General features: G+C 37.8%; 1 protein-coding gene across 2 annotated transcripts in view; it reads right to left on the reverse strand.

Annotated features, from left to right (window-relative positions):
* Positions 1–2,591: 2,591 nt before the first annotated feature.
* The window catches only part of HS2ST1 (heparan sulfate 2-O-sulfotransferase 1), a 174,459-nt gene continuing 151,063 nt past the window's right edge, over positions 2,592–25,987 (reverse strand). Inside the window, exons 4-7 of one of the 2 annotated variants that reach the window (XM_025417750.3) lie at positions 21,484–21,622; positions 9,410–9,507; positions 7,977–8,134; positions 2,592–6,601 (exon numbers count right to left, since the gene is read on the reverse strand). In XM_025417750.3, coding sequence (XP_025273535.1) covers positions 6,372–6,601; positions 7,977–8,134; positions 9,410–9,507; positions 21,484–21,622 — 625 coding nt within the window. In that variant the 3' untranslated portion in view covers positions 2,592–6,371. The remainder of the gene's footprint in view (positions 6,602–7,976; positions 8,135–9,409; positions 9,508–21,483; positions 21,623–25,987) is intronic. The other variant, XM_025417751.3, reaches the window with a different exon arrangement.

Below are 25,987 nucleotides of genomic sequence, written 5' to 3' on the forward strand. Positions count from 1 at the left end.
ACAATCACTGGGTATTAAATTTGTTCTTCAGATGTCCTAAACACCTGGACATCTAACATGATCACCTGATTCGTAAGTCTAAGGCAAATGTTTTCTTTTCTTAAATAGAGTATAGGTTTGTTTGTTGTTGGTTTTTATGTTGAAAGAGGGCAAACCATTTTAGTCCAGGCATCCTCAGCTTTACACAAGTACTTCTTGGCAGTCCACACTGTTCAAATAGAGTATGTGGGCACAGCCACTTCTGGAATATGCAAGTCCAGCCTCCTTCAGCACAATTAGCACCTCCCACCTCACACTTTTCTCATAGGAAATTTGTAGTTGGAGACAAGAGCAGGTATCAGAACCAAGAATATGTTATGGGCACACAGGAGGCATTATAATAATAACTTGTCAGTAAAAAATAAAATTCAGTGGCATTTGAAAATATTTATGGGATCCCTGGGTGGCTCAGCAGTTGAGTGCCTGTCTTTGGCCCAGGGCGTGATCCTAGAGACCCGGGATGGAGTCCCACATCGGGCTCCCTACATGGAGCCTGCTTCTCCCTCTGCCTGTGTCTCTGCCTCTCTCTGTGTGTCTCTCATGAATAAATAAATAAAATCTTAAAAAAAAATCTATTAAATCTTCTATAAAGTGACACAACTAGCGCTCCGCAGGGTCAGAAGGGCAGGCCAGCTTCCTAACAATATTCTAAGAGAGCATAGAAGAGCTTGTAGTTATTAGTCTGCCCCGGGCCAGCAGTTCATATCCACGATGTCCAACCTTCAGTTCACAGTACTGTTCTCCCCATTTACTAATGTCACACCGTAAATGGAGGCCCCTCTGACTCTCATACCATGTACAGACCAAATTCTGTTTCCAATCTTTTCAGTGAACTGGTATGTTATTCACCACAAGACTATATAATACAAAAAGAAGCAATTACTTGCTCAGAACAATGAGCCAGTGGCTAGAAATTGGCAATCTACATAACTGAGAGTTCCTCCTTTAAGGGTGAAAAAACAATGATTAAAAATGTATATTCGGACCCCTGGGTGGCACAGCGGTTTGGTGCCTGCCTTTGGCCCAGGGCACGATCCTGGAGACCCGGGATCGAATCCCACGTCGGGCTCCCGGTGCATGGAGCCTACTTCTCCCTCTGCCTGTGTCTCTGCCTCTCTCTCTCTGTGTGACTATCATAAATAAATAAAAATTAAAAAAAAAGTATATTCTGTAAAAGCATCATGGGCATGTCTGCACTGCGCATAAATGTTAATCAGATTACCCCCCACACCTCCTTTTTATTCTAAGAAGATAGCCCTTATTTCCTTTATTCTTCTAATTAAGTGTACGTATTAAGTATACCTTGTACATTTTCTATCTGAAATTTCAATACTAATGATGAAGTACCAAGCAAAAAAGCGGCAGGGGCATGTCTGTCTGCATGTCACAAATAAGCCAGAAAATCATTACAGACCAATGATGATGCATACGTTTCTTGAGGCGGTGATAGCTGAGACATCCAACACCGAGTCCACTTGGAAAACGTCCATCAGTGTCAAGGCTACGGAAGAAAATATTAAAACAGGACACCAAACCATTTTTCCCCTTCCCACTGAGTGTTTATTTTATAGCTTTTGCATCAGGTAATCAACTGAAACACTTCAACAACAGAAAGCTAGCAGAATGTTAAGGAAGAGGAGTGATTATCTCTCCAACAGATGTGACAAAATGGTTTCAAGTTGGAAACAGTATTGCATAAATGAATCAACTGCGTGGGGGGGGGAGGGGAGGGAGAGGCGGGAGAGCCGAGACAGGAAGGCCGAGCATCTTCCAACATGGATTGTGGTGGGGAAGGCACTGTTTAGCTCTCCGGAGTATTCATAAAATAAAAGTCAAAACATACAATCCATGTTTCTCAAAATTACATTCAACGCTGCTGTAGAGATGCTCCCATACCCGACTCTCGTGGAAAGCTAGGGAGGCTGTCTAAAAAAAAAAAACCACACAGACAGCACCGGTGGCTCTAAATCACAGGCTCACCAGTCATGTGTCTTAAAGAGATCATCACCATCACGGTCCTTCTATAAATAGTACCGCAAAGGTCACAAAGCTGCATGAACTTAAATTATAGGATAAATCTGACTAACCGATCGCCCATTTCAATCTCTAAAATTCCCACTGCGGGAAATCAGAAAGCTCGCTCCACTCCAGAGGAGCTGAATTGGCAGTGCATTTGAAACAGGGTTGCTTTTCCCTCAAAAGGCTGCCTGAGCAGCAGTATAGTTGGCGAGGTATAGCAATTCCGCAGAGGGTAAAAAGATGCAAAACTCTCACAGCAATTGCCCTGCTTCCTCTCAAAGTAAACAGCACTAATTTGGGAAGAGGCAAATTTTCAAAGCATAAAGTCGAAGCACCTGGGCCTCTTACAGACAAACTTCATAAAAGGTTACAGTACCGTACAGCCTGGTACTTCTCCTAATAAAGCCTTCTAGGACCATAGGTGTGTTTGAGAATGATCAGTGGGAAAACCTAGATAGATGGCTTACGCAGATGTTCTCTATGTGGAATTTGAATATAAATTAAAAGACCAGCTATGCACTTGGGAACCAGCCTTTAAATTCTCTAGCGCTTTTAAGAATTTTTATTTCATTTTATTAGAAAAAGAGAATCATTGTCTACAAACTATTTTCTTTCTAACTATGCAAATACAATGAGCAAATCATCTGCAATATCAAAATACTGTTTGTAAATCACTGATGGCACTAACAATTTTAGGAATTTCCAACAGGACATATATTGAGAAAGAACAACAAGAGATTTCAAATTATAGGCATTAACTGAATTTTAAGAATAGAAAATAAAATTTAAAGTTTAAAAGTAAGTTTAAGTTCTCTGATTTTCAATTTAAACCCAATCATTGAGAATTCAAAAGCACCCAATATGTTCAAAGTTGCACAAATGGGTATGGATGATAGAAAAGTAATCCCCATGCAATATTTTAAGTGTTGCTATCAGATATATTTAAGTGATACTTTACAGATTAAAGCTCCGTAAAATCAAAATATATCCTCCCCATCACATTTTAAAACAGTCACAATAATTTATCAACAGTTGCCATTTCACAGCAATTAGAAAACAGGAGTTGATACAAGTTGAACAAAAAAAGTACTTTTTCCTCTTTTAGGAAATAAACATATGTATATATTTATATATACACACACACACATACACACATAACATCATCTTTTAAAATTCAGAGTGGTTAATTTGCTTTTGTATTATAAAAAAAAAAAAAAAAGAATTTCCCTATGGTCAAAATACTGAAAAAGCGCAAAGGCTGAAAAAAGAAAACCACATTTGCCACTTTTAAAAAATACATTATTGTCTCAGTGGTCCTATTTTTTTAAATTATTATTATTATAAAGTTAGGTATTACGAGGACTCTGCACTCGTCAGACTCTTAGGACTGTACTGGACCAGACGGAATTAAACCTAACCCTTTCTCCGTCTCAAGGAAGGATACTCCTTAACCAATCCTACTAGATGATAGAATAAATGCCTCTATTCTGAACTGTTAAACTGGGAAAGAAAACATGCCCACCTGGAAGCAATCTAAGTCATAAAAGTTTATGAATCTGGGGTAGAGACCGCCTGAATAAGAAAGCTATTCTTTGGATATAAGTTAGGAGCTTTTGGAAGTATATAAACTCTTTTCGGTCACTAGAATACAGATTTAAAAAATGATTTCTCCATAAATAATGATCTAATGCGGGGGTTGGTAAACTACAACCTGTGGTCCCTATCTGGCATGTCACCTGTCTTTGAAATAAAGTATTACTGGAACACAACCATGCTCACTCATTTGTGTGTTGTCTGTAGCTGCTTTTGTGTTAAAATGACAGAGTTGAGTAGTTTTGACAGAGACTGTATAGACTGCAAAGCCTAGAACAGTTACCCTCTGGACCTTTACAGGAAAAGTCTACTGCACTCATGACGTAGGGCACTGCATGCCACTCTAGTTTCCTAAGAGTTAATGCACATTAAGATTTTAGCATGTGCTCCAAGAATAACCTGCATATTGGGGAGTTCCTTAGCAGATTAAATGTCAAACACCCACCTGTGAAGTGGTGCTTTCCTTTTGGGCAAGGGAATAATTTGTATAAATTTCCCATAAATATCCGTAAAAGTTAATAAATACACAAAAAAAGCAGAAAGCCAGATAAGGAAACTATATGCCTGTCAGTGTTCTCTTAATGTTGTCTAATTGCTGGGAGAAAAGGGTGCTAAATGATTCTGGAAACTTCCTTTTTAGCTTTTCTTTATATTTGTTTATGGATTGATAAGTAGTGCTCCCTCCACCCCCCTACCATTAATAACCTTTACAGCAGCTTGCCTAAAATGTTTACTTGTTTACTAGTTTGGTGAGGCCTTGTTCAGAAACAGTATTTATTTAAACTAAACACAGTTTAGTTTAAAGATTAAATTTTTTAGGAAATGTTTCTGAAATTCTTCACCTCTGTTACTCTATGAAGGGTAAGACGGTACAGGGAAATTAAACTCTGCGATATATACCTTGACAACCCAGAGGTATAAAATAGCTACCATTTCTCAATGGTAATGTAAAATAAAAACAGACAAATCTCCCAAATTTGAAGAGTACATTTCCCCTGCCCTGAGTCAGCTAACGAAGTCTTTTTCAAGAACTCAAACCTCCTGAACTCAAGCAGCTGTTCATGAATCTTTAAGAGTTCACAGGTGTTTCATATTTCCAAAGTTGTTGAAACAGGGAAGATACAACATGGAAGATATTTATCAAACATAAATTTATATCAAGATTAACCACTTTTCCAACCAGCTTAGAAGTGGACTTTTCCCTTTCTTTGTCCCCCCCCCCAAAAAGAAATGAACGTCATGGAACCATACATGAAAGATGTTTCCATCATTCCTTACTTTTCTAGAGCGCGTTAACAGTTTTCAAAGTGCCTTCACGTGCCGTCTTGTTTATTCCTCACAACACCCCTGTGAGGTAGGTACAGCAGGTATTAGTCTCCTCATTTCAAGATGAGGAAATTGAGGCAAAGAGAGGTTAAGTGACTTGCCCAAGATCACACAGCTGAAAAGTGGCAGAGCCGGGACCAGAAATCAAATTTTCTGACTCCTTGGCCAGTACTCTTTCCACTCTGACTACTGCCCCCAATTATGAATAATGTACTGTGTATCAAAATTGAAAGGTTACTGAAGTTCATTTCAGTGATGTCTTAACAGTAAAGTTAAACGAGAACTACAAGAACAGTAGGTCTGATGATTTTACTTGAAATAATAAAACTGGTGCAAAACCACTTTTACCTAATTACTTATAACCTTTTGGTCCAAATACATAAAATATGCAATATTTACAGCATTTTCCTTTCTTTTTTTTTGTAAATGCAATGCTTTAAAACACATTATAAAGCACCTTAGTAAAAATAGTCTACAAGTAAAAGTACAGAAGTAGGGAAATCCTACCCATACCACAGCTCACTAATGAGTCATAATATGGAGTCACCAATATGTCAGTTTGCCGCTCTACAAATAACCCATGGAGGAACGTACTAAACTTACTTTTTTGATATTAATGTGTGGAAGCCTTAACTAAAATTCCAGAAAGTGTCAACATTCTTTGAAGTGTCTTCCCAGTCTTAGAGACAGGGGAGACAGGAATGAGAAATACTGCTCTCTTTTAAAATTGGTTTTTAACACTAATGATCAGGTTTGGTTTTTTTTTTTTTTAAGAATATTCAAACAACCTACATAAATATGGGCAATTCCAACTATAGCAGAAACATTCTTAGCAAACAGTATCAAACATTCCAATAAATTTCATGAGACATGATTCACAGAAACAAAGCACACACTGCCAAACAGTTAGTAACACTATTCAGTAGAGGTGTATAACCCAAACCTCCAGGTGAAGGTGGAAGGAGCAAATGGATTCATCTTCATTCATGGTTAGGTGAAAAAAACAAAAAGCTTTATCAAAAAGAGAATACCAGAACTTTTTTTGAAATTGTATTTAGCCTCCAATGAGACCTGCTATGTGTTTATTTTTGGTGATGTGTAGGCTTTTTCCAGGCAGGAAATTATAACTCCCACCAAAATTTAACTGGGGGGTGGGGGGAGAAAAAGGAAAAAAGAAAGAAAGAAAAAAAGAAAAAAAAAAGGCAGAAACTTAAACCTCTTAGGCCACTGAAACTTACCAGCCAGTATCCACTTCCTCCGTGTTACTGCCCCCTAACGTGGCTCAATACACATGGTCTTATACACCGATCCCCAACCCAACTTGTGGAGCTGAGTACTAAGGTGAAGACAGGGTCAAGGTTTTAGTTCAAGAACCTAACAGTCACACCTGGCACTCAGTTCGATTTCGGGTAAATCTTTTCATAGAAAAAGTTTTGTGCGAGGATGTAGAGGTCTCCGTCTTTTTCCCGTACAGCGTGGGCTCTGATGAACTGGAACTGCTCTAGCGCAAATTCATAGAACTCATTCTCCATTTTCCAAATGTCAGATTGCTGTAGTTTCGCAATGGTTTGTTTAGTTGGGAGTTTCTTCTCTGTGGTTTTCCTAAGATGAGATTTCTTTCCTACTTACAAAGGAAAAAAAGAAAAGGTGAATAATTCTGAGAACACCCAAAAGAGCGATGCTTCTTTATGTGGAGAGATGGATTGAGTTGATGTGGCACACTGAAGGCCATTAACAACTGTTTTTGCATTAATATCATTCAGGCAAAACTGGTACCCTAATCATACTAGAAATATCATTTAAAAAAAAAAAAGATTTATTTATTTTGAGAGAGAGTAAGTGAGCATGGGGGGGGAGGGTGCAGTGGGAGAGAATCTTTCAAGTAGGCTCCCTGCTGAGTGAGGAGCCCAACTTGTGGCTCAAGTCCCAGGACCCATGAGATCATGACCTGAGCCAAAACCAAGAGTCAAACACTCAACCGACTGAGCCACCCAAGCACCCCTAAAACTGTGATTTATTCTTTTATAGTGTAAATCCTTAACCTGTTAAAGACTTAATGAGGGATGTCTGGGTGGCTCAGTGGTTGAGTGTGTCTGTGTTTGGCTCAGGTCATGATCCCGGGGTCCTGGGATCGAGTCCCACATTGGGCTCCCTGCAAGAAGCCTGCTTCTTTCTCTGCCTATGTCTCTGCATCTCTCTCTGTGTCTCTCATGAATAAATAAATACAATCTTAAAAAAAAAAAAAAAAAAAAAAAAAACAATGAGATGTCAAATACTAAAAGTAAGGATTACCACTCAGTAAAGCGCAGGCTGTCGCCTTTCATGCTATACTGTTCTAATCTCAAATACTTGGTGCTCTGACTAGTTTAATTTTTCAATATGATAGAATCTCTACTTTCAAACTTAATACTAATTTACCATAACCTGTTAGAAGGTAGGGCATATGCATACTCTAGGAAGAGTTACTATATTGTACCTTACCAAAGAACGGGGGAAAAATCCACATTAGATTGGATTAGAGCCCTGTCACTTCCAGATATGTCATACAGTCGAGGCTGCTGAAGCACATTTCACCAGGACAGACACAGCACATGCTGATCATCATGGGTGGGACTCAGTCTCACCATCCCATCCTTACTCTAAACAGCATTAGGCAGGACTCAGGTGCAATATGGTCATAATGTTTGGTGTCTGGCATTAGCTAATATTACACATTTCTAACTAAGGCTGGTTCTGCAGATCATATCTTTCCACTATCCCTACAATGCCTTCTAACTATCATGTTTATTTGCTCAAAAAATATTTAATGAACACCAGCTGTGTGCCAGGCACTGTTCTGTATTGAAAATGGTTAAGAAGAAACAGGCAATATACATTCCTTTATGCAGTTATTTCTTGTGCTTTGAGTTACTCAAGAAACATCAAATCCCACATATTTTTCAGGTTCCAAACAAACAAAGTTAAAGACAGCTTTAACAAGAAACCTATCCTTTATATACCTGTACGGTAGAGTTCTGTAGCACCCCTGAAGAACCGGGGCAAAGCAGCCTCCAGCAACATGATAAAATCTTCAAGTTCTTCAGTAACTCCCACCAGAAAGTATTCATTAATTAGGTTATACTTGGCTTGATCCATAGCCCACCTGCTTCCCACATTCCTAAAACCAAAGAAAAGGAATTAAAAACCTAGCTGTGAAATCTAAGTATTTTTGATGCCTCTGACACTATATACTATGGAGAAAATAAGCACATGTCCATCCAAAATCTTAATGCCCTTTTATTAATGTCTTTGGTGGGAGGGGAGTTGAAGGTCCTTCCCAGTTCTATGAATCTATGAAACATACTAAAGAAGTTCAATTAAAATCACCTCACTAACGTCCAAAAGAGCAGTACCCTTTTATTGCTCTAAGGCGGGGATTGGCAAACTTTTTCTTGTTAAGTGCCAGAGAGTAAATATCTTAGGTTTTGCAGGCCATATGTTCTTGGTTACAAATATTTAACATTGCTCTTGCAGCATGAATACAGTCATAGACAAGAAGTAAATAAATGGAGATGGCTGTGTTCCAATAAAACTTTATTTATAAAAAACAGGTGATTGGCCAAATTTGGTCTCCAGGTTGTAATTTGCCAATCCCTGTTCTAAGGAAATGATTAAAAATTGAGATGTTCTTCCTATGATTCCAATTCTTTTTATGCTGTTATTATGATCTGATATAGTCTACTGAGTAGGACCTTACAGTTCACAATGATCTAATAACATGTTTCATATAACGAGGAAAAGAAGGCATTCCTTGCATTTCTCATCATGGTTTTAAGGAAGAAATACTAACTTTGAATGTGTTCCTCTTTCTGCTTTTCCTATTAAAATGATTAGAACAAATAAATATATATAAACATGTACTATTTTTTAAAAACTGAAAACTCTGCACATTCAGAGGAAATAAACTCTTCATTAAAGATAAAATTTATTTTCCACCTCACGTTTATTAGCAGACTAAACCATAACCTTGGCTTTTCTCAAGGTAAAAAAATCAGTTAACAGTAAAACCAGGTGAATAATGTACTCACTAAGCCTTTTCTTGATCTAAAATGAGTGGCTAAAACAATAAGCTTAGGAGAAAATGAGGTTTATGAAATGACCCCTGGCCTCTAATTAAGAGCTCTGCTGGAATATAGCAAAACATGGTAATACCAAAAACAATAAATTAAAAACCAGCATCTGTGAAAAGACTGCAAGGATATGATGTATGAAGAATCTTTTCTATGCACTTAAAGGTAACTATAAAACTAGAGATTTAATTACATGCTATTTTTAATCCGGTCTTTCACTAAATGCCCTATATCTAGCCCTTGACTAGTACGTTCACACTTGCGAAATACAGAATACAGAGATAATAAAGAAGATTATCAACTTAAGCTAACTATGTCCCTACCAGCATTCCGAGCTGTGGCCACAGAAGAATGGGATTTGAAGCCAGAGCTTCTCCGGAGCACAGTCTGAGCCGCCTTCAGCTACACACTCATCAAAGGTCTAGAACAGACACAAAGCAACATAGGTGAGCCATAAATGGAGGTCTTAGTTATCAAATACCTTAAAAGGGTAAGTTATGAAATACACAGGCAGCAGCGGGTGGGATGAGCTGGCGAATGAAATAGGTGGGTTATAAAAACATACTTCAGATATTAAGGAAAGTTAAGCAGATTTTTCTCCTATCTTTGTTTAATGCCAATGTATATAGGAGTTTTGGGGGGGTTGTTTTGCTTTGTTTACTGCATGAATTAAATCCTCCCCTCTCCCAGGTAATAATTTGTCTTTGAGAATAAGTACTAGTTCATGCTGAACTTGTGTATTTGCATTTTCTAGCTCCCCTACAAGGGAAATTAAATAAAAACAAGGCTAAAGATTCTCTATGTGAAATCATTTGAAAAGAATATAAAGGAGGACTACATTTAAGTCTTCTCCCCTTTTCTCATTAAAACAAACAAAAATTCATTGTACAAAGCAGAAATGACCTCAGATATTGATGATTTGTATACCCTCCTGGCCAGGGCATCTGACTGAATTATTTAAAAGGGAAAGAGACTCACAGGTTATCAAACTAAAATTAATCAGCTTCACTTCCTCAGGTACTTACTGTTTGTCACAGGCATTTTAACAGTAGGCACTACCTATTTGAAATGATACTGAGATCCCAGAGAACAAACTTGGGAGTTCTAGTTGTCGTTGTGAGACTTTTACAAATGCCACCTGTTAATTCTGAGAAGAAAAAGTATGAAAGAATAGAAAGAGCATGAGAGCTGAGTCAGGCCTCTTGAGTTTCTGGAACCAGGTTTGACCTTATACGTGTCTTTAAGGACTCCAAACCTCAGTTCTCTGAGGATAGAGCCAAAAAATCCTTACAGCTGGTGTTGGGTGGCACTGGACTGGAATGATTCTCTTTATCCTGGCAACATTCAAAAGACAACAGCAGACCACAGTTCATAATCTGCCCATTTGTTTTACAGATGATTTTCTCCATGATATAGCAAAAAGGTCAATGACTTGGGTTTGAATCCTGAACCCAGAAAATGTAAGTTTTGCATTTGTTTCCTTATGTAAAAAAAGGAGGACACGATCTTACTTTGAGGAAGACATAAGGGGCAGCCAGGGTGGCTCAGCGGTTTAGCGCCGCCTTCAGCCCAGGACATGATCCTGGAGACCCAGGATGGAGTCCCACGTCTGGCTCCCTGCGTGGAGCCTGCTTCTCCCTCTGCCTGTGTCTCTGCTTCTCTCTTTCTCTGTCTCATGAATAAATAAATAAAGTCTTAAAAAAAAAAAAAAAACAAGGAAGAAATAAAATCATGGATGCAAAAGAATCTACCACAGTGACTGTTCATTGTAAGCATTAGATAAATGGAATGTGTCTGTCTGTGCCTGTCTCTCTCCCTGCCTTGCCTCCCTCATAGTCAAATACAATGTCTTGTTGGTTCTTGCTCTCCCTGACCTAGATAGCATTTGACCATCTCTCGTTTCTGAAAATCTCTTGGTCTCTGCCCCTAAAGGCTTTTTGTCTATGTCTTTGGCCACTCCCCTTTCTGGCTTTGTTGGTTCTCTGTACCTTTCTGAATGCACTATCATCATCTTCTTTGAAGGCATGTCCTTCCATCGGGTATGGAAATTCATCTCAGTGATCTCTTTTCCCACTCCCTTCCTTAACTTATTCACACTTCTTACTTCCTTGGCTTTATTTATCGTTTCTAGGCACAAGACTTCTACATCTGTACCTCCAGATCAATCACTTCTCATCTTCTAATACTTAGTGTGCATTTTCATTTGACTTTCCAATATTACTTCATACTCAATACTTCTGGCAACTGTGAGGACATTTCTAAATCTTTCTTCTACAGACTACATTTAAGTCTTCTCCCCTTTTCTCATTAAAACAAACAAAAATTCATTGTACAAAGCAGAAATGACCTCAGATATTGATGATTTGTATACCCTCCTGACATCATTGAGGTAATGTCTTTCTTTTTTTTTTTAAATGTTTATTTATTTATTCATGAGACACACACAGAGAGAGAGAGAGAGAGAGAGAGAGAGAGAGAGAGAGAAGATAAGGGCAGAGGCACAGGCAGAGGGAGAAGCAGGCTCCATGCAGGAAGCCTGACATGGGACTCGATCCCGGGTCTCCAGGATCAGGCCCTGGGCTGAAGGTGGCACTAAACTGCTGAGCCACCCGGGCTGCCCAGGTAATGTCTTTCTAATCCATCTCTTCTTTTTTCAATCTTGCTCCTCTCAGGGTCCTTCAATGCCGTGTCTCCATTCTTACAATCATTTTCTAATGGGCTCCCTTCACTCCTTCCCTCAATTCCTTCACCCTGCTCTGTACAGTTACCAGATTAGTCTAAGGAGTCACTTCTAATATCCTCTACTCAGAAACCTTCAATGCTTTCCAATGTCTCAACAAAAAAAAATCCAAACTTTTTATCCTGGCTTTAAGAAATGCTTTATACTCTGACCTTGAAATGCTAGTCTAGCCTTATCTCTATGTGTAACTGCCATGTTTGCCAGATTAGCGTTTTACTGTTTCTCAAGTATGTGATATGTAACTTAAATCTATATACCTTTGCTGACTACATTTTCTTCCTCTAAAAGCGCCTTCCTTCTATCAATCTAGTTTACATGAAGGCTATCTTTCCAATGATTCTGGCCCAAAGTTACTCTTATTTTCTTTGGACTTGTGTAAATTAATTGTATACTACCTTCTAATAGCCAGCTCATAGGCTCTAGTTATGTGTATCTATCTATACACCTTTATCTGAAGAACTTGATTCATGTACTTTTTTTTTAATGTGTATTATATTCTCTCCCAACTACAATGAAAACTTCTTTGAGGGATCATGCAGTATGCATTTGTGTCCTCCACAGCATACAATCTATTGCTGTACAAATTGTCTGCAGAGTTGGTAGTTGTAAATGACTGGAAAGACTGTACTTCAGCGATTTACGGAATATTAAAGGCACAGTTCTAGTGAAGATGAAGATAGGACAGGAACATTTTCTCGTGAAGCATTCTGACAGTCCTTAGAGTTCTCTCAAATTCTCTTAGGCTCTCTCTGTAGCTAGCTAGATACACATTCACAATTACACACACACACACACACACACGAAATGAAAACAACTGAGTTTACTTTTAAGACTCAATAAACCCCATTTCAGTGGCCATAACATTATTTCTGAATTTTATGACATGGTCTGACTTAGATGTGCTGGCCTAAGTCACTTTCTAAAAAGTCGTTTTATTATCATTTATGCCAACTTGTAGCTCATAAAAATAAAACAACTGATGTATGTATCTATCTCAACCATGTTCCAATTTCCAAGAAATCTTTGGCTCAATGAACTGAGTGATGATATATTGGAAGGTTTCTGATTCCATGCCTATCCAATTTAAAAAAGATCCTAGATCATAGTGAGGTGCCTCTGAAGCTCAGAAGAAGCGCTCTGCTTCTTTACACCTCCATCTGATTAGAGTTCCTGATAGAAAATAAATGAATTATTAAGGTGATTGTGGGTGAATGCACAATCTCTACCACCATTTTGTGTGTTTAAGACACTGAAAAGATTTTCTTTAAATATAAGAAACTAGGGTTTTAAAATGCTGCAGTTTTGAAAGTTTCCATAGAGTTACTCTATGGACAACTTTGGGAATTCAAAGATTCACTATTGGAATAAAAACTAATGAATAGGGACACCTGGGTGGCTCAGCCGTTGAGCGTCTGCCTTCGGCTCAGGGTGTGATCCCGGGATCCGGGATCGAGTACCGCATCAGGCTCCCTGTGAGGAGCCTGCTTTTTCCTCTACCTGTGTTTCTGCCTGTCTCTCACTGTGTCGCTCATGAATAAATAAATAAATCTTTAAAAAATAAAAAAAGTAAATAAAAACTAATGAATACGCATGAATTAAATTCTCTAGTTAGCTCCTAATTCCTGTGTTCTTCAAGTATTTTAGTATTGTAAATAAAACAATGTGTAGTTAATCTTCAAGTCTATTTCTGGCCAGTAGTTTTAAATTTGCTAGCCCACTCTAGCAGTCTACAAAATTCATTCTTCATCCTTCCGGAGTCATATAGTTTTAGCCTCTCTTGCAGTTCTTGTCAGTGGACTGAAAGCAGAAGTGATATGAGCAGGCCCTGGGTCATTTGGTTAAAAGGAAACTGCTTGCCCTCTACTTCCTTCCTTCCTACAGGCTGGAATGCAGATGTGGTGATGACGCAAATCCAACCAAGCACATAATGACAACTTCCTAAAGAAGAGCAGAGTAACAACACAGTAGGAAACTAGGTCCCTGAATAACAGTATGGAGCAAAGTTGCTCTAAGAGCCTAGGCCCCTCACTTCTAGGCTTTCAAGTATGATAAAAAAATAATCTTATTTGGGCACATGGGTGGCTCAGTTGGTTAAACATCCGGCTTCAGCTCAGATCATGATCATGATCTCAGCCCCTCCCCAGGGCTCCATGCTCAGCAGGAAGTCTACTTCTCTCTCTCTCCTTCTGCCCTTCCCCTCACTCATGCTCGCTTGCTCTCTCTCTCTCAAATAAATAAAATCTTTAAAAAAATGAAAATAATCTTAAATTACTTGTGTTTCTTTTAGAAGGCCAGCATCTACTTTAATTCACCGATCAAATACTTTATTAGACAATATAAAAATAGAAAAATAAATTGGGTTTTGCATCTTTTATCATTTGGGAGAGGAATTTTGCTCCCATCAACTAAAAGAAACAATCCAAATATGGCCAAGTAGCAAGAAGACGTGGAGAAAACAAAAGACCATGAAAAATCAAAATTTGGTGAATGTACACAAGTGTGCCAGATCTTAGCATAACAGAAGTTCTCTCATTTCTACATAAGTATTTGATGAATTAAGTAAACCAAGTATTTCCCAGTGAAACCAAATTAAGACATCTCAATTCCATCTTTACCACATACACCTTGATGATTCAGTCCACTAAGATTTTAATCAAGATGAGCTGCTGCATGGACTCCCCAACACTGACCTCACTCAGCACCTGGGCTTCTGTACTCCTAAGGCTCAAGACGGTCACTCAGATGCATGGTCATCAGAATTTTCCCGCTTATTTCCAAATTCTATTAGCCTTCTCCTACACATTTGGTCATATTTCAGAAATAGGATTTTCTCTACATAAATATTTTTCTCTTTTAAATTGAAGTCCTTAAAATAACAGAGCAAAAACAAATGAAAGCACTCCAGACACTCTTTCTCTCCCACAAAACCCAGTTCAGTACACCACAGAAACAAAAAATTATGATCAGTTCTTTCACTTAAAAACCATCTAGTTTTAGAAAGAACAATTCAATATGAGCAAGATACAGATGTTTTTAAAAGCATGAAATATCAAAATGTTCTTTAGACTACTTAGATTATTAGTTTAGATATTTAATTCCTAAAGCTGAAGTTTAAGAAAATTAATCAAAATTCGATGCTTGATAGTGATGGCAATTATATTTACACTCAAATCCTTTTCTGCAAATGATCTTACTTCACACTTTATATAAAAAACTGAGGCTAAGAGTAAGCTCCCCCAATTTCCTGCTTAGACAAAAGCCTATCTGCATCTCTAGCCCCCTGCTGCCCTCATCTTTAAAGAGGTAATTCTTTCTCCTATCTTTGAATACCATCCTCACCCCCTTCTGAGACCCTGCTCCATCAATTTTTCTCTAGTCTCTTGTATCAGCCATCACCCTTGCTCTCTTTAGATATATAATATGCCCAAGTGTCTGTCATCTTAAAGAAATATTCCTGATGCTTTTTGTTCCTTCTAAAGCCAAACTTCTATCTCAAGAGTGGTCTTTTCTCTGGGTCTTAACTTCATTTCTCAGTTACTCCTCCACCCTTTGGATTCTACTTTTCTTCTTTTTTTAAGATTTTATTTATTTCCTTGATAGAGAACAAGCAGGAGTGGCAGGCAGAGGGAGAGGAAGAAGCAGGCTCCCTACTGAGGACATCTTGTCTTTGAAGACAAAGACGAAGATGAAGATGAAGATGCAGGGCCCATCCCAGGACCCCGGGATCATAACCCGAGCTTAGTCTTAGTTAGGCAGACACCTAACTGACTGAGCCACCCAGGCGTGCCCCTGGATTCTACTTATATTACTTTCTCAAAAGCTCTAATGACCTCCTCATTGACAAATCTAAGGTACAGTTTTAAATCCTCAATTCACTAAACCCTTTGCAACTGAAATTATTTTCCTATCCATTTGGACTCATTGGGTCTATCTTCTGATTCCCTGACCTTAATCTCCTTGCCATGCTCCTCTTTCTCTGCCTACTCCTTAAATGCTAGCACGACCCAGAGCTACACATTTGCTCCCTTTCTTTTTCTTCTTCCTTTTTTATTTGGACCTTTTTTTTCCCCCATATTCTAGGTCTTCTAAGTGCAGTTTCATGAACTCCCTTGTTTCAATTCCCTTCCCACCTAATGCTGATGACTCCCAAATCTATAATTTAGTTGCTTGAGATACAAATACAATTTTTGGAGGATACCTAAACTGACTTGTACATGACTAAAAATAATATTCAATTTGAACTCATCATCTCTTTCTTCAACTCCATGATAACTGACTCTTCTGTTTTTTCTCTTTTGGTGAAAGGAAATACCTATGGTCCCATCAGATACCTGAGAAGAAGAAAAGTCAAGGCTGACTCTAGGTTGTTCACCTTTTACTGAGACAAAGAATACTAGTCTATATGTCTGAAGCTTTCAAATAAATATGAGCTATAACAAATTATATTGCTTTCCTGTGATGCTTTCAACATATAAAGTACTTGCTATGCAAACAATTTTTTAAATGCCTTTGTGAGACAGAATTGTAAAAGTCATGTTCCATAAACAAAGCATGGTCAGGGGATTGTGAATTGTTAAGAACTGTACAGGTAGTATTTTGTAAGTTAATGACTGAATTGGCTAGCACTAAGTATAGATTTCTTCTAATCTCATTACTTTTATAAACTAATATATATTTTTGGGTAGAATATTCTAAATTCACTGTAATACTTATAGCTGTCAATAAATCTAGTTAATTTAGAGTAAGAAAAAAAAGAATAAAAATTGGGGTAGAAACTGTGATCCCTGGGACTAGTGAGTACTTAACAAACATAAACTGATTCTCCTTTAGATTGTTATTTTGAGCACTTAACTATTTACTCTTAGAAATATGACTCCCTCCCACTTGGTGTTAACAAAATAATAGTTAAAAAAATGTTAAAAAAATAAAAAATGTTGGGATGCCTGGGTGGCTCAGTAGTTAAAGCATCTGCCTTTGGCCCAGGGCATGATCCTGGAGACCCGGGATCGAGTCCCATGTCGGGCTCCCTGCATGGAGCCTGCTTCTCCCTCTGCCTGTGTCTCTGCCTCTCTCTCTCTCTTTCTCTCTCTCTCTCTCTCTGTATGTGTCTCATGAATAAATAAATAAAATCTTTAAAAAAAAAGTTTAATAATCAATCTATAGGGCAGTTCAAAGCTGAAATATTTATAATATTTAGACAATGTGAGTGATGACTATTACAGGCACAGTTAATATTACTTAGAAGCTATACGAAGGCTCACATTGAAAGAAGGACTGAGAGACAAACTATGGATTCAAACTTGGATATTTGGTAGATTATTTTCTCAAAATGAATGAAGTGTACCTGCCACTTGGCAGAAAACAACTGACAGTATTAGTAGCCCAGTGGTTCCCAAATGAAGCTGTTCTGACCCAGCAGATAACACCTGGCAATGTCAAGAGACATTTTGGTGCTTACAACTAGAGAGCGTGGAGAGGATGCTATTAGTTTGAGGTCAGAATCACTGGTTAACTTCCTATGTGTATAGGCAGCCCCTTACAACAAGGAGTTGTTTGGCCCAAAACAACAATAGCGTAGAGGCCGAGAAATCCTGTGGCAGCTGATGACAAAAGTTAAGCTTTCAAGCAAAAAAATAAATAAAATTTTGGAAAACCTGATCTGTCACCACAGGTTTGATAGTTTCCCAATATTTAAAGACTTCTCTGATGAGATCTGTGGCAACATTAATGAATGTGAATTTCTGATATTGTATACGAAAATGTGTCAACATTTGGAAGGTCCACCTAATTTAGTGTATGAATGTTTCCAGTGACCAATGCATGATGTTATACAATTATGTTCAGTTAAAAAATCCATTGAAAATATAAAATATATCAAAGGATTTTAATGTAGCAGAGCATAAAAAGTTCATGGCTATGGTTTCAGATTCCATACTCCAACAACTTTAAGAAGCTACTACTTGTCAAGTTTTAGTGTAATATTAAAGAAAAAACATCCACAATCTTCTAAAAAGGCTATTAAAATCCTACCTTTTCCAATTACATATCTATGTAAACCTGGATTTTCTTTATATACTTCAACCAAAAGAATATATTCAAACAGATGGATTCAATAGCAGATATGAAAATCCAGCTGCCTACATTAAGCCAGATATTTAAAATAATTTACAAAAATGTAAAATACAACTCTTTATGCTTTTTTGAAAAATGGTTATTTGCATTAAAATATATGTTACCATATGATAGGTTTCCTATTGTTACTTTTAAATTATTATTTTTAAGATTTCCCAGTAAATTGGTATATTTATTGATACTGATAAATATCACCCAAACACAGGCTCTATGGGGTCTTCAAGAACTTAAAAGTAAAAGGAGTTCTGAGACCATAAAGTTTGAGAATCACTGATTTCTCTATATAGTTCTTTAGCGCTGACCTTTGTATTATTTAATATCCTTATTTTCCAGGTTCTGGGCAGAGATTACACTAAGTAAACCTCTAGTTACAAATATAAAGAACAGAGTATTTGAAATCTCCCAAATAAAACAAATCTTTTGTTTCTTACAAGATCAACTGAAAGCTATCATAGGTATACATATGCCTGAAATGTGTTTGAAATTACTGTTTGACAGTGTAAGGAGGAAACAGTTTAGATTATGAGGTATTACAGTTTAAAACACAATAGTTGCCATGAGTGCTGAACTGAATATTATCTAATATGCTTTCAAGTATCACGTGAGGTGTAAACAATATACAATTTAATGGAAATGAAGCCAATGCAAGGTATTTCCAACCTTTGCCAGGTATTTCCTACGTCATCATAGCCACCTATTAATCCCCCTTATCTTCAAGTACCTTGCCATTTAAAAAATGTTGTATGTCATGTAGTCTTATCAACTCTATAGATATGAGTTTATTAATGAACGAAAGCTCTTTCCAATTTAAGATATGGAGTTATTTGCAATAAAATAACATCATTTAACTAATTAGGTACCAGAATGTTGCCAACACTTGAGACATAATAAGCCATTTTTAATGTGTATGTTTCAAGACCAAAAGGTCCATTTGCCTAACACAAAACAAAGTAATTGTTTATTTTAAAAAAGCATTTGTAGATGATAACACAAAAGTATTTTGCTGATGTTACTAATATTACATCAAAATATTACAACTAAATAAAGAAGTGTATTAATATGTATTTTGCAATGACATAAAAAGACAAAAACAGGGATGCCTGGGCGGCTCAGCAGTTGAGCGCCAGCCTTCAGCCCAGGGCATGATTCTGGAGTCCTGGGACGGAGTCCCACATCAGACTCCCTGCATGGAGCCTGCTTCTTTCTCTGCCTGAGTCTCTGCCTCTCTTTCTCTGTGTTTCTCATGAATAAATAAATAAAACCTTAAAAAAAAAAAAAAGACAAAACAAAACCAAATCAAGCTCCATCATTATCAGAGTAAATGGTTAAGTCTCCAGGCTTGAGAGGGCATATATACCTAAAACTTTCAAATACGAAAGGAAAATGATGTTAAAACATCTGCCTGAATTTTTCTGTGGGTATTGAAAATGTAACATGGGAACATCTCTCACAAATAAATGTCAGGTAACATGTTGTATTCCCTCTCTCCTTTTGAAAGAGAATAGAGGGCTTAAGACGGTGAACTCTGGAATTAGAGTACTTAGGTTTAAATTCCAGCTTTACCATTCACTGGTAGTATAACACTGGACATGGCACTTAACCTTTCTGTGCCTCAGTTTCCTTATCTGTAAAATAGAGACAAGAACAGCAGCCACCCTACAGAACTGCTGTACAGGCTTCCTGAAAAAATACACACATCTGTACATATATAAAACAGTACTTGATACACAATAAGCATTCAAGAGATGTGAACTATTATTGTTCTCATATTAAGTATTATGATTACCCTAATTACCCCAACTACATAGGGCAACAATCACTAAACCATGGTATCCAGGGCTTACAGTAACCGATGTTGCATATAAGACCTGATGTGATCGTACATCTTCTCTTTACCCACATTAATATTCCTTTGGTCAAACGTGTGAAATGGACACTAACATTTACTGAGTAAAAACACTGTAAGTGAAAGGGCTAAAATAAAAAAAAGAAAGAAAGAAAGAAAGAAAGAAAGAAAGAAAGAAAGAAAGAAAGAAAGAAGGAAAAGGAAGGAAGGAAAGTAGGAAATAGTGTTGGAGTGAATTTAGAAATAACTATCAATAAATTCTAAAGTACAAAGTCACAAAAGAGTTACATTATTAGATTTTATAAAACATTGCAGAATCACCGTAATAACTAAGTATACATATTTTTAGAAGATTAAATAATGCTAAGAGATCAATGGACATTTAAAAAAAAGATCTGGTCAGTTATCTGTGTTTGAATCAGTACTTTTTGCCTAAAGCTTTAAGATTTAGGAAAGAAATAGCAATTTCTAACAGAAAAAAGTACATTAAAAAAACCCCACTGCCTCATGTGACACAAAAGGCACATCCAACTTAAGAAAAATTAATTGTCAGATCAGGTATCCAGCATCGTGATTATGCAACACTTTAGGTTTCAAAGATGCAGGACTCATTCAGTCAACTCATTTGCTAATAAGCCCTTCACTGTGCTGCACACTAGGGAAACGTGGGAGAGTGAGATACAGCCCCTACTTCAGGAAGCTCACAACCTTCTGAAGGAGACAGATATGTAAACCAGTAACTCAAATACCACAAATAAAGGCTTTAAAAAGGGGTCTGAATAGAGTGCTCTGGGACCCTTCAAAGAAGCGACATAACTAACTGCCAATGGCGCACCAGAAAAGACTTCATCGAAGAGCTACCATTCGAACTGGACCTTAGAAGTGGACGGTTTTCCAGAGGGAAGGGGAGACATTCTAAACATGGGGAACAAAGGTACCCAAGTATGGAGTGACAGTAAGTTTGGAGGACAGCAACATTTCATGCGGCTGAAGCACTGGGCATCCCAAGGACAACAAGGCCGGAGAAGTCAGTCTCAGGTGTTGTCAGATTGTGTCTCATGTGCCTGGAGCAGTCTTGTGAGCAATGGGGTCCCAGTAAAGGTGTTCCACCAGAGAAGTGACAAATCAGTTTGGTTTCTCAGAAAAGTAAAAGTGGTGCTACTCTGAAGATGCACTTAAACAGAAGACAACCCTTTTGAATAGAAGACAACCCAAATCCAAACCTGCTAATGAGTAAGAACTGTTATTTTCATCTTGCCTGAAAAAACCCAGCTGCTTTAGCAAAACAGTGTTCTTAAACCAATGAACAGATATCAATATAAATTGCCATGATTGAGACTAAGAGAACCAAAGGACATATACAAAATCATCACATGAATGAATAGTTATAATGGTCTCACAGAAAATTGTTAGGACTATAGTGAGAGGAATATTCAGCCCTGGAACTGAAGTAAACTATCTTTTTTTAAATGACAAAAAAAAAAAAAAAAAAAAGATGTGTACTCCAAAATATCAACTATCGTTTTACTTTTGCTTCTTCATATTTTTGGCTTCTTTTCCCAAAAATTCCCACCATTAGCAAGTAGTACATTATAATCAAGAAAAAAGTTTTAAAGCGTACTATTCATTGCAGTTGATAAACAATTATCTTTATAGACATCTTAAAACTAAAATATTACCTTTTTGTCTCCTTGTTTTCGTCTTCTTAATCCTGGTCTATAATCATCTCCAAATCTCAGAAAGTAATAGTAAGAAACTAGCCTCTCAATAGGATCCCTTATGACATTAATGTAAATTGGCTTCTTCTTCACACCAAATCTGAAACAGAAGAAAAATGTAAAAGGTAAAATCTGTATTTTCACTTGGTTTAGGGGGGTCCTAAAATGATAAATTCTATATGGAAAGAAAAACATGAATTTAAATAAAACAGAGGATGTAGAGATTAGGAAATAGTTTATGATTATTTATGCTATAATACAGTGAACAGGAAATAATTTAAAAATTACTGCTGACGATAAAGACAGGAAGTTTGTATGAAAAACAATTTTACATTTTACTGGTAAGAATTACAAAAAACATTTTAATTTTATGTAGCAATGATTTCTCATTTCTGGCTCACTGAACGAGACACACGTTATCAATGGATTCAGCTTAAATCCATGTAAGTGTGACCACTGGAGTCTACCTTCTGCCATTGCTGATTTTAAAGACAAGAGTGAAAGACATTCAGTTTCCAGCACAGTTTCCTTAGGGAATGAGAAAGAGGTGATAGAACAGAGGAGACAGAGAAGGCTTTTACTGTAGCCACCGGGGCAGCCCCTAGAATCGTCCAGCTGGCTCCTGTTCTAATATCCGCACTGTCCCAGTCTTGAGATCTTCGTGTTATCTTGACCTTTATTTTCCTTTATCCTTCATTTAGTACAGTTACCAGGTCCTTTTGATTCTTCCTGCTGTTGGCTTCCCCACAGATCTGACCTGTCCTCGTTTCTCCCTTTCCCACCACCACCCTCTCCCAAGGCCTCTTGTTTGGATTACTCCAATAACCTCATTGGTTTTCTTGCCTCAGGCTTACCTTTTCAACCTACCTTCCAGACCAATTCCCAACTGATAATCCAAAAGCACCATTGGTTAGATCATTCTTCTTAGGAAGCTGGAACAACTCTACTGTTTATGTTGATATCAAACCCAAACTCCTTTGTCTGGTTGCTAATGACTCAGGTACCACCTTACTGTCCTCAAAGAAGAAACCATCCATCTGTTACAGTTTGGCCCACCTCTTCTATCTCACCCAACATATACTTATTCCTTACACGCCATATATTTCTCCTTACACGCCTCTGCTCCTTAACTAAAATGCCATTCTCATTTTTCTATTCTATTACATTAGTTCATTTTAAAAAATACTTTTTTTGTGTACCCAATACATGCACCAATATTCTAATGCTACGATTACAGCAGTGAGAAAAAAAAAAAAAAGACAAAATTCCTTGTCCTAATGGAGCCAACGTTCTACTTGGGGAAGACGGAATATAAACAAATAAGTAAATATGTGAGATGGTAAAAAGTATGAAGTATGAAAAAAGTATGAAAAAGTATGAAAAAAGTATGAAGTAAGTAAAAAGTATGAAAGGGAACAAGGACCAAGAGAAGTGGGGAGAGAGTACAATTCAAAATAGGCAGGCCTCACTAGTATTATGTGATGAGAGAAGGGAGCCATGGAGCTATCTGGAGGAAAATGTTCCAGGAAGATGAAACTCTAGGAGTATGAAACCCTCACCCCAAGCTGCTAAGTGCCAGGCATTTTCAAGGAACAGCAAGATTAGCCTAGCTGCAGCAGAATCAGAAAGCAAGTAGAGAGAAGGAGGGGGAGTGGAGGAAGCACAGATCATGTAGACCTTTATAAGCACCAGGAGGGAAGCCTGAGTCAGCACTGAAGTGTCATGATGTGGGTTGTAGTCAACAGCAGGGTGACTAGAGTTACCAACACTGTATTGTAAACTTGGGAGTTCCTACGGAGAGTAGATTCTAAATGTTCTCACCATAACAACAGCAACCACAAGATAGTAACTGTGTGAGGTGAAGGATGTGTTAATTAACCTTATCCTGGTAAACATTTTACAATACACAATGTATGGTAAAATAGCATCACACTATACACCTTAAACTTACACAGTGTATATGTCAATATATCTCAATAAAGCAGGAGAGGAAAAAACAACTGGCTGCTGTTTGGGAATAAAATGCAGTGGGGCAATAATGAAATCTTGTACAGCCTAGGAAGCCGATGGCACACGGTACTATCTATCACTGACACCTGCACCCAGCAGTCACTGCTCTGGCAATTCTACTCCCTGCTTATCCTGCTAGTGTTTCTCTTCTTTTTCCCCTAGTATGTATGATTAAAAGCCACTTGAGAACAGGCACAGTACTGTACCCTTATTTTATATATTTCACAGGGCCTCATATACATAAATACTTGCCCACTCATTAGTACTAATTTCAAAGATTAAAAAAAAATTAGCAATTTCTCCTAAAATAGGAATCACAATGAGAAACAACAGAACTAAGCTTAGGTTGTGTGACTCTGGTAAGAGATGGTGAAAGCTGCTTATTCTTTTAACCACTTAAAAAAAAAATTTTTTTTTATTATTTATTTGAGAGAGAGAGAGAGAGAGAGAGAATGAGTGAATGAGCACAAACAGGAGGAACAGCAGAGGGAGAAGCGGACTCTTGGCTGAACAGGGAGCCTGACCCAGGGCTCGATCCCAGGACCCTGGAATCAGGACCTGAGCTGAAGGCAGATGCTTAACCGATGAAGCCACTCAAGTGCCTTTCTTTTTAACCACTCTTGATATTTTCACTCATCTGTTCACAGAAACCTTCAATTTTAGCCAATAGATTATAACTGAAATTTCCCTTCTTACTAAAATCTTTTTCCAAAGGCACTAAAAAAGCATATAGCTGAACTAAACAATTTCACATTTCCCTGTCTTCTGCCCACTGCAATCAATGTCTTGCACTCGGCAGGCATTCTATAAATGTTTTCTACTTCGTTCTTAAGCAATTGAGTAGAAAAGAGACAATAGAAGAGAAAAAAGCAGGGTGCCTGGATAACTCGATTCTTTCAGCCTCTGAATTATTGAAAATTAACTAACCAGGAAGTTTCTAATTTACAAATAGGTTGTAATCTATAAGAACCACTTTGTGTGTAAGAAGGGGTCAGCAATCTTGACTTCTAGTTCTTTTCTATTAAGTGAGTGACCCAAAGTCACTAAAATTCTGTGTACATATGGAAATACTGCAAACTACAAAGAATCCTTTGTCAAACATTATCATAATACTAAAGCTGTGAGTTGAACAGAATTAGTATGCATTTTTTTCACTCATAAAACCATAAAACCAATAACACAGTAAAAAAATTTTCACCATTTGTTAAAAGAGGAAACAGTATCATTGCCAAATATATGGCACTGCCATGTTGGGCATTACAGTAGAAGCTCCTTGAGGGCAGGACTGTTTCCCTCGTATTCATGGCTTTATCACTAGTTGTTCAACATAGTGCCAAGACACACTTGTTGAATATTATAGAATTAGGCTGTATAGACTGCTGGGAAGTAACCACTTAGGAAGCCTTTCTGTAGGAGAGCGAACTCAGTAGTGAGAAGAGGCATCAGAAATGCACAGTTGTGGGGTACCTAGGTGGGTCAGTTTTTTTTTTTTTTTTTTTTAAAGAGAGATGTGTTTATTCCATGATCAGTACAGACCAAATGCATATTCACCGTATGAAAGTCAAACCAGTTAGTGACTCCAAAGTTTGGCCAACACTAAGCCACCAGCGTCGTGGTGTAGAGTGGGTTCTCATGGCACACGTAACCTCACCAAGGGCTCCAATTATAAAATTAAAAAAAAAAAAGTGGGGGAAGGGGCAGCCGGCTGGTCGGGCTGGGTGGGGAGCTGTGGCTCCCCAGCCCCTGGAGCCCCCCTCATCCCCTGACTCTTCCTTTCCTGGTAAAAAACAACTCAAACAGGGATCCCTGGGTGGCGCAGCGGTTTAGCGCCTGCCTTTGGCCCAGGGCGCGATCCTCGAGACCCAGGATCAAATCCCACGTAGGGCTCCCGGTTCATGGAGCCTGCTTCTCCCTCTGCCTATGTCTCTGCCTCTCTCTCTCTCTCTGTGACTATCATAAATAAATAAAAATTAAAAAAAAAGAACTTCTTTAAAAAAAAAAAAAAAAAAAAAAAAAAAACAACTCAAACAGATTTGACATGAAAAACAAACAAGGGGGGGGGGGAGGGAAAAGAAAACATGGCTTTATAATTAAAAATAGACTAATAAAGTTTGAAACTGAGTAAAATATAGGCAGGTTTTTTTTATGTGTGTTTTGTGTGTTTCTTGGTTTTCAGCTTAGGTTGGATCTTGGGGTCCGGAGATCAAGATCCGAGTAGAGTTCCATGCTCAGTGTGGAATCCACTTCAGATTCTCTGCCTCTCTCTGCCCTTCCCACTCATGCTCTCTCTTTCCCCTTCTTTTTGTCTCTCAAATAATAATAATAATAATAATAATAATAAATCTTAAAAACGGGGGCAAGGAGCCTGGGTGGCTCAGTGGTTGAGCATCTGCCTTCGGTTCAGGTCGTGATCCAGGGTCCTGGGATCAAGTCCCACATCAGGCCCCCTGCAGGA

The sequence above is a fragment of the Canis lupus genome, chromosome 6 (assembly GCF_003254725.2).
Source record: "Canis lupus dingo isolate Sandy chromosome 6, ASM325472v2, whole genome shotgun sequence".
In the NCBI taxonomy this organism is placed as follows: Eukaryota; Metazoa; Chordata; class Mammalia; order Carnivora; family Canidae; genus Canis; species Canis lupus.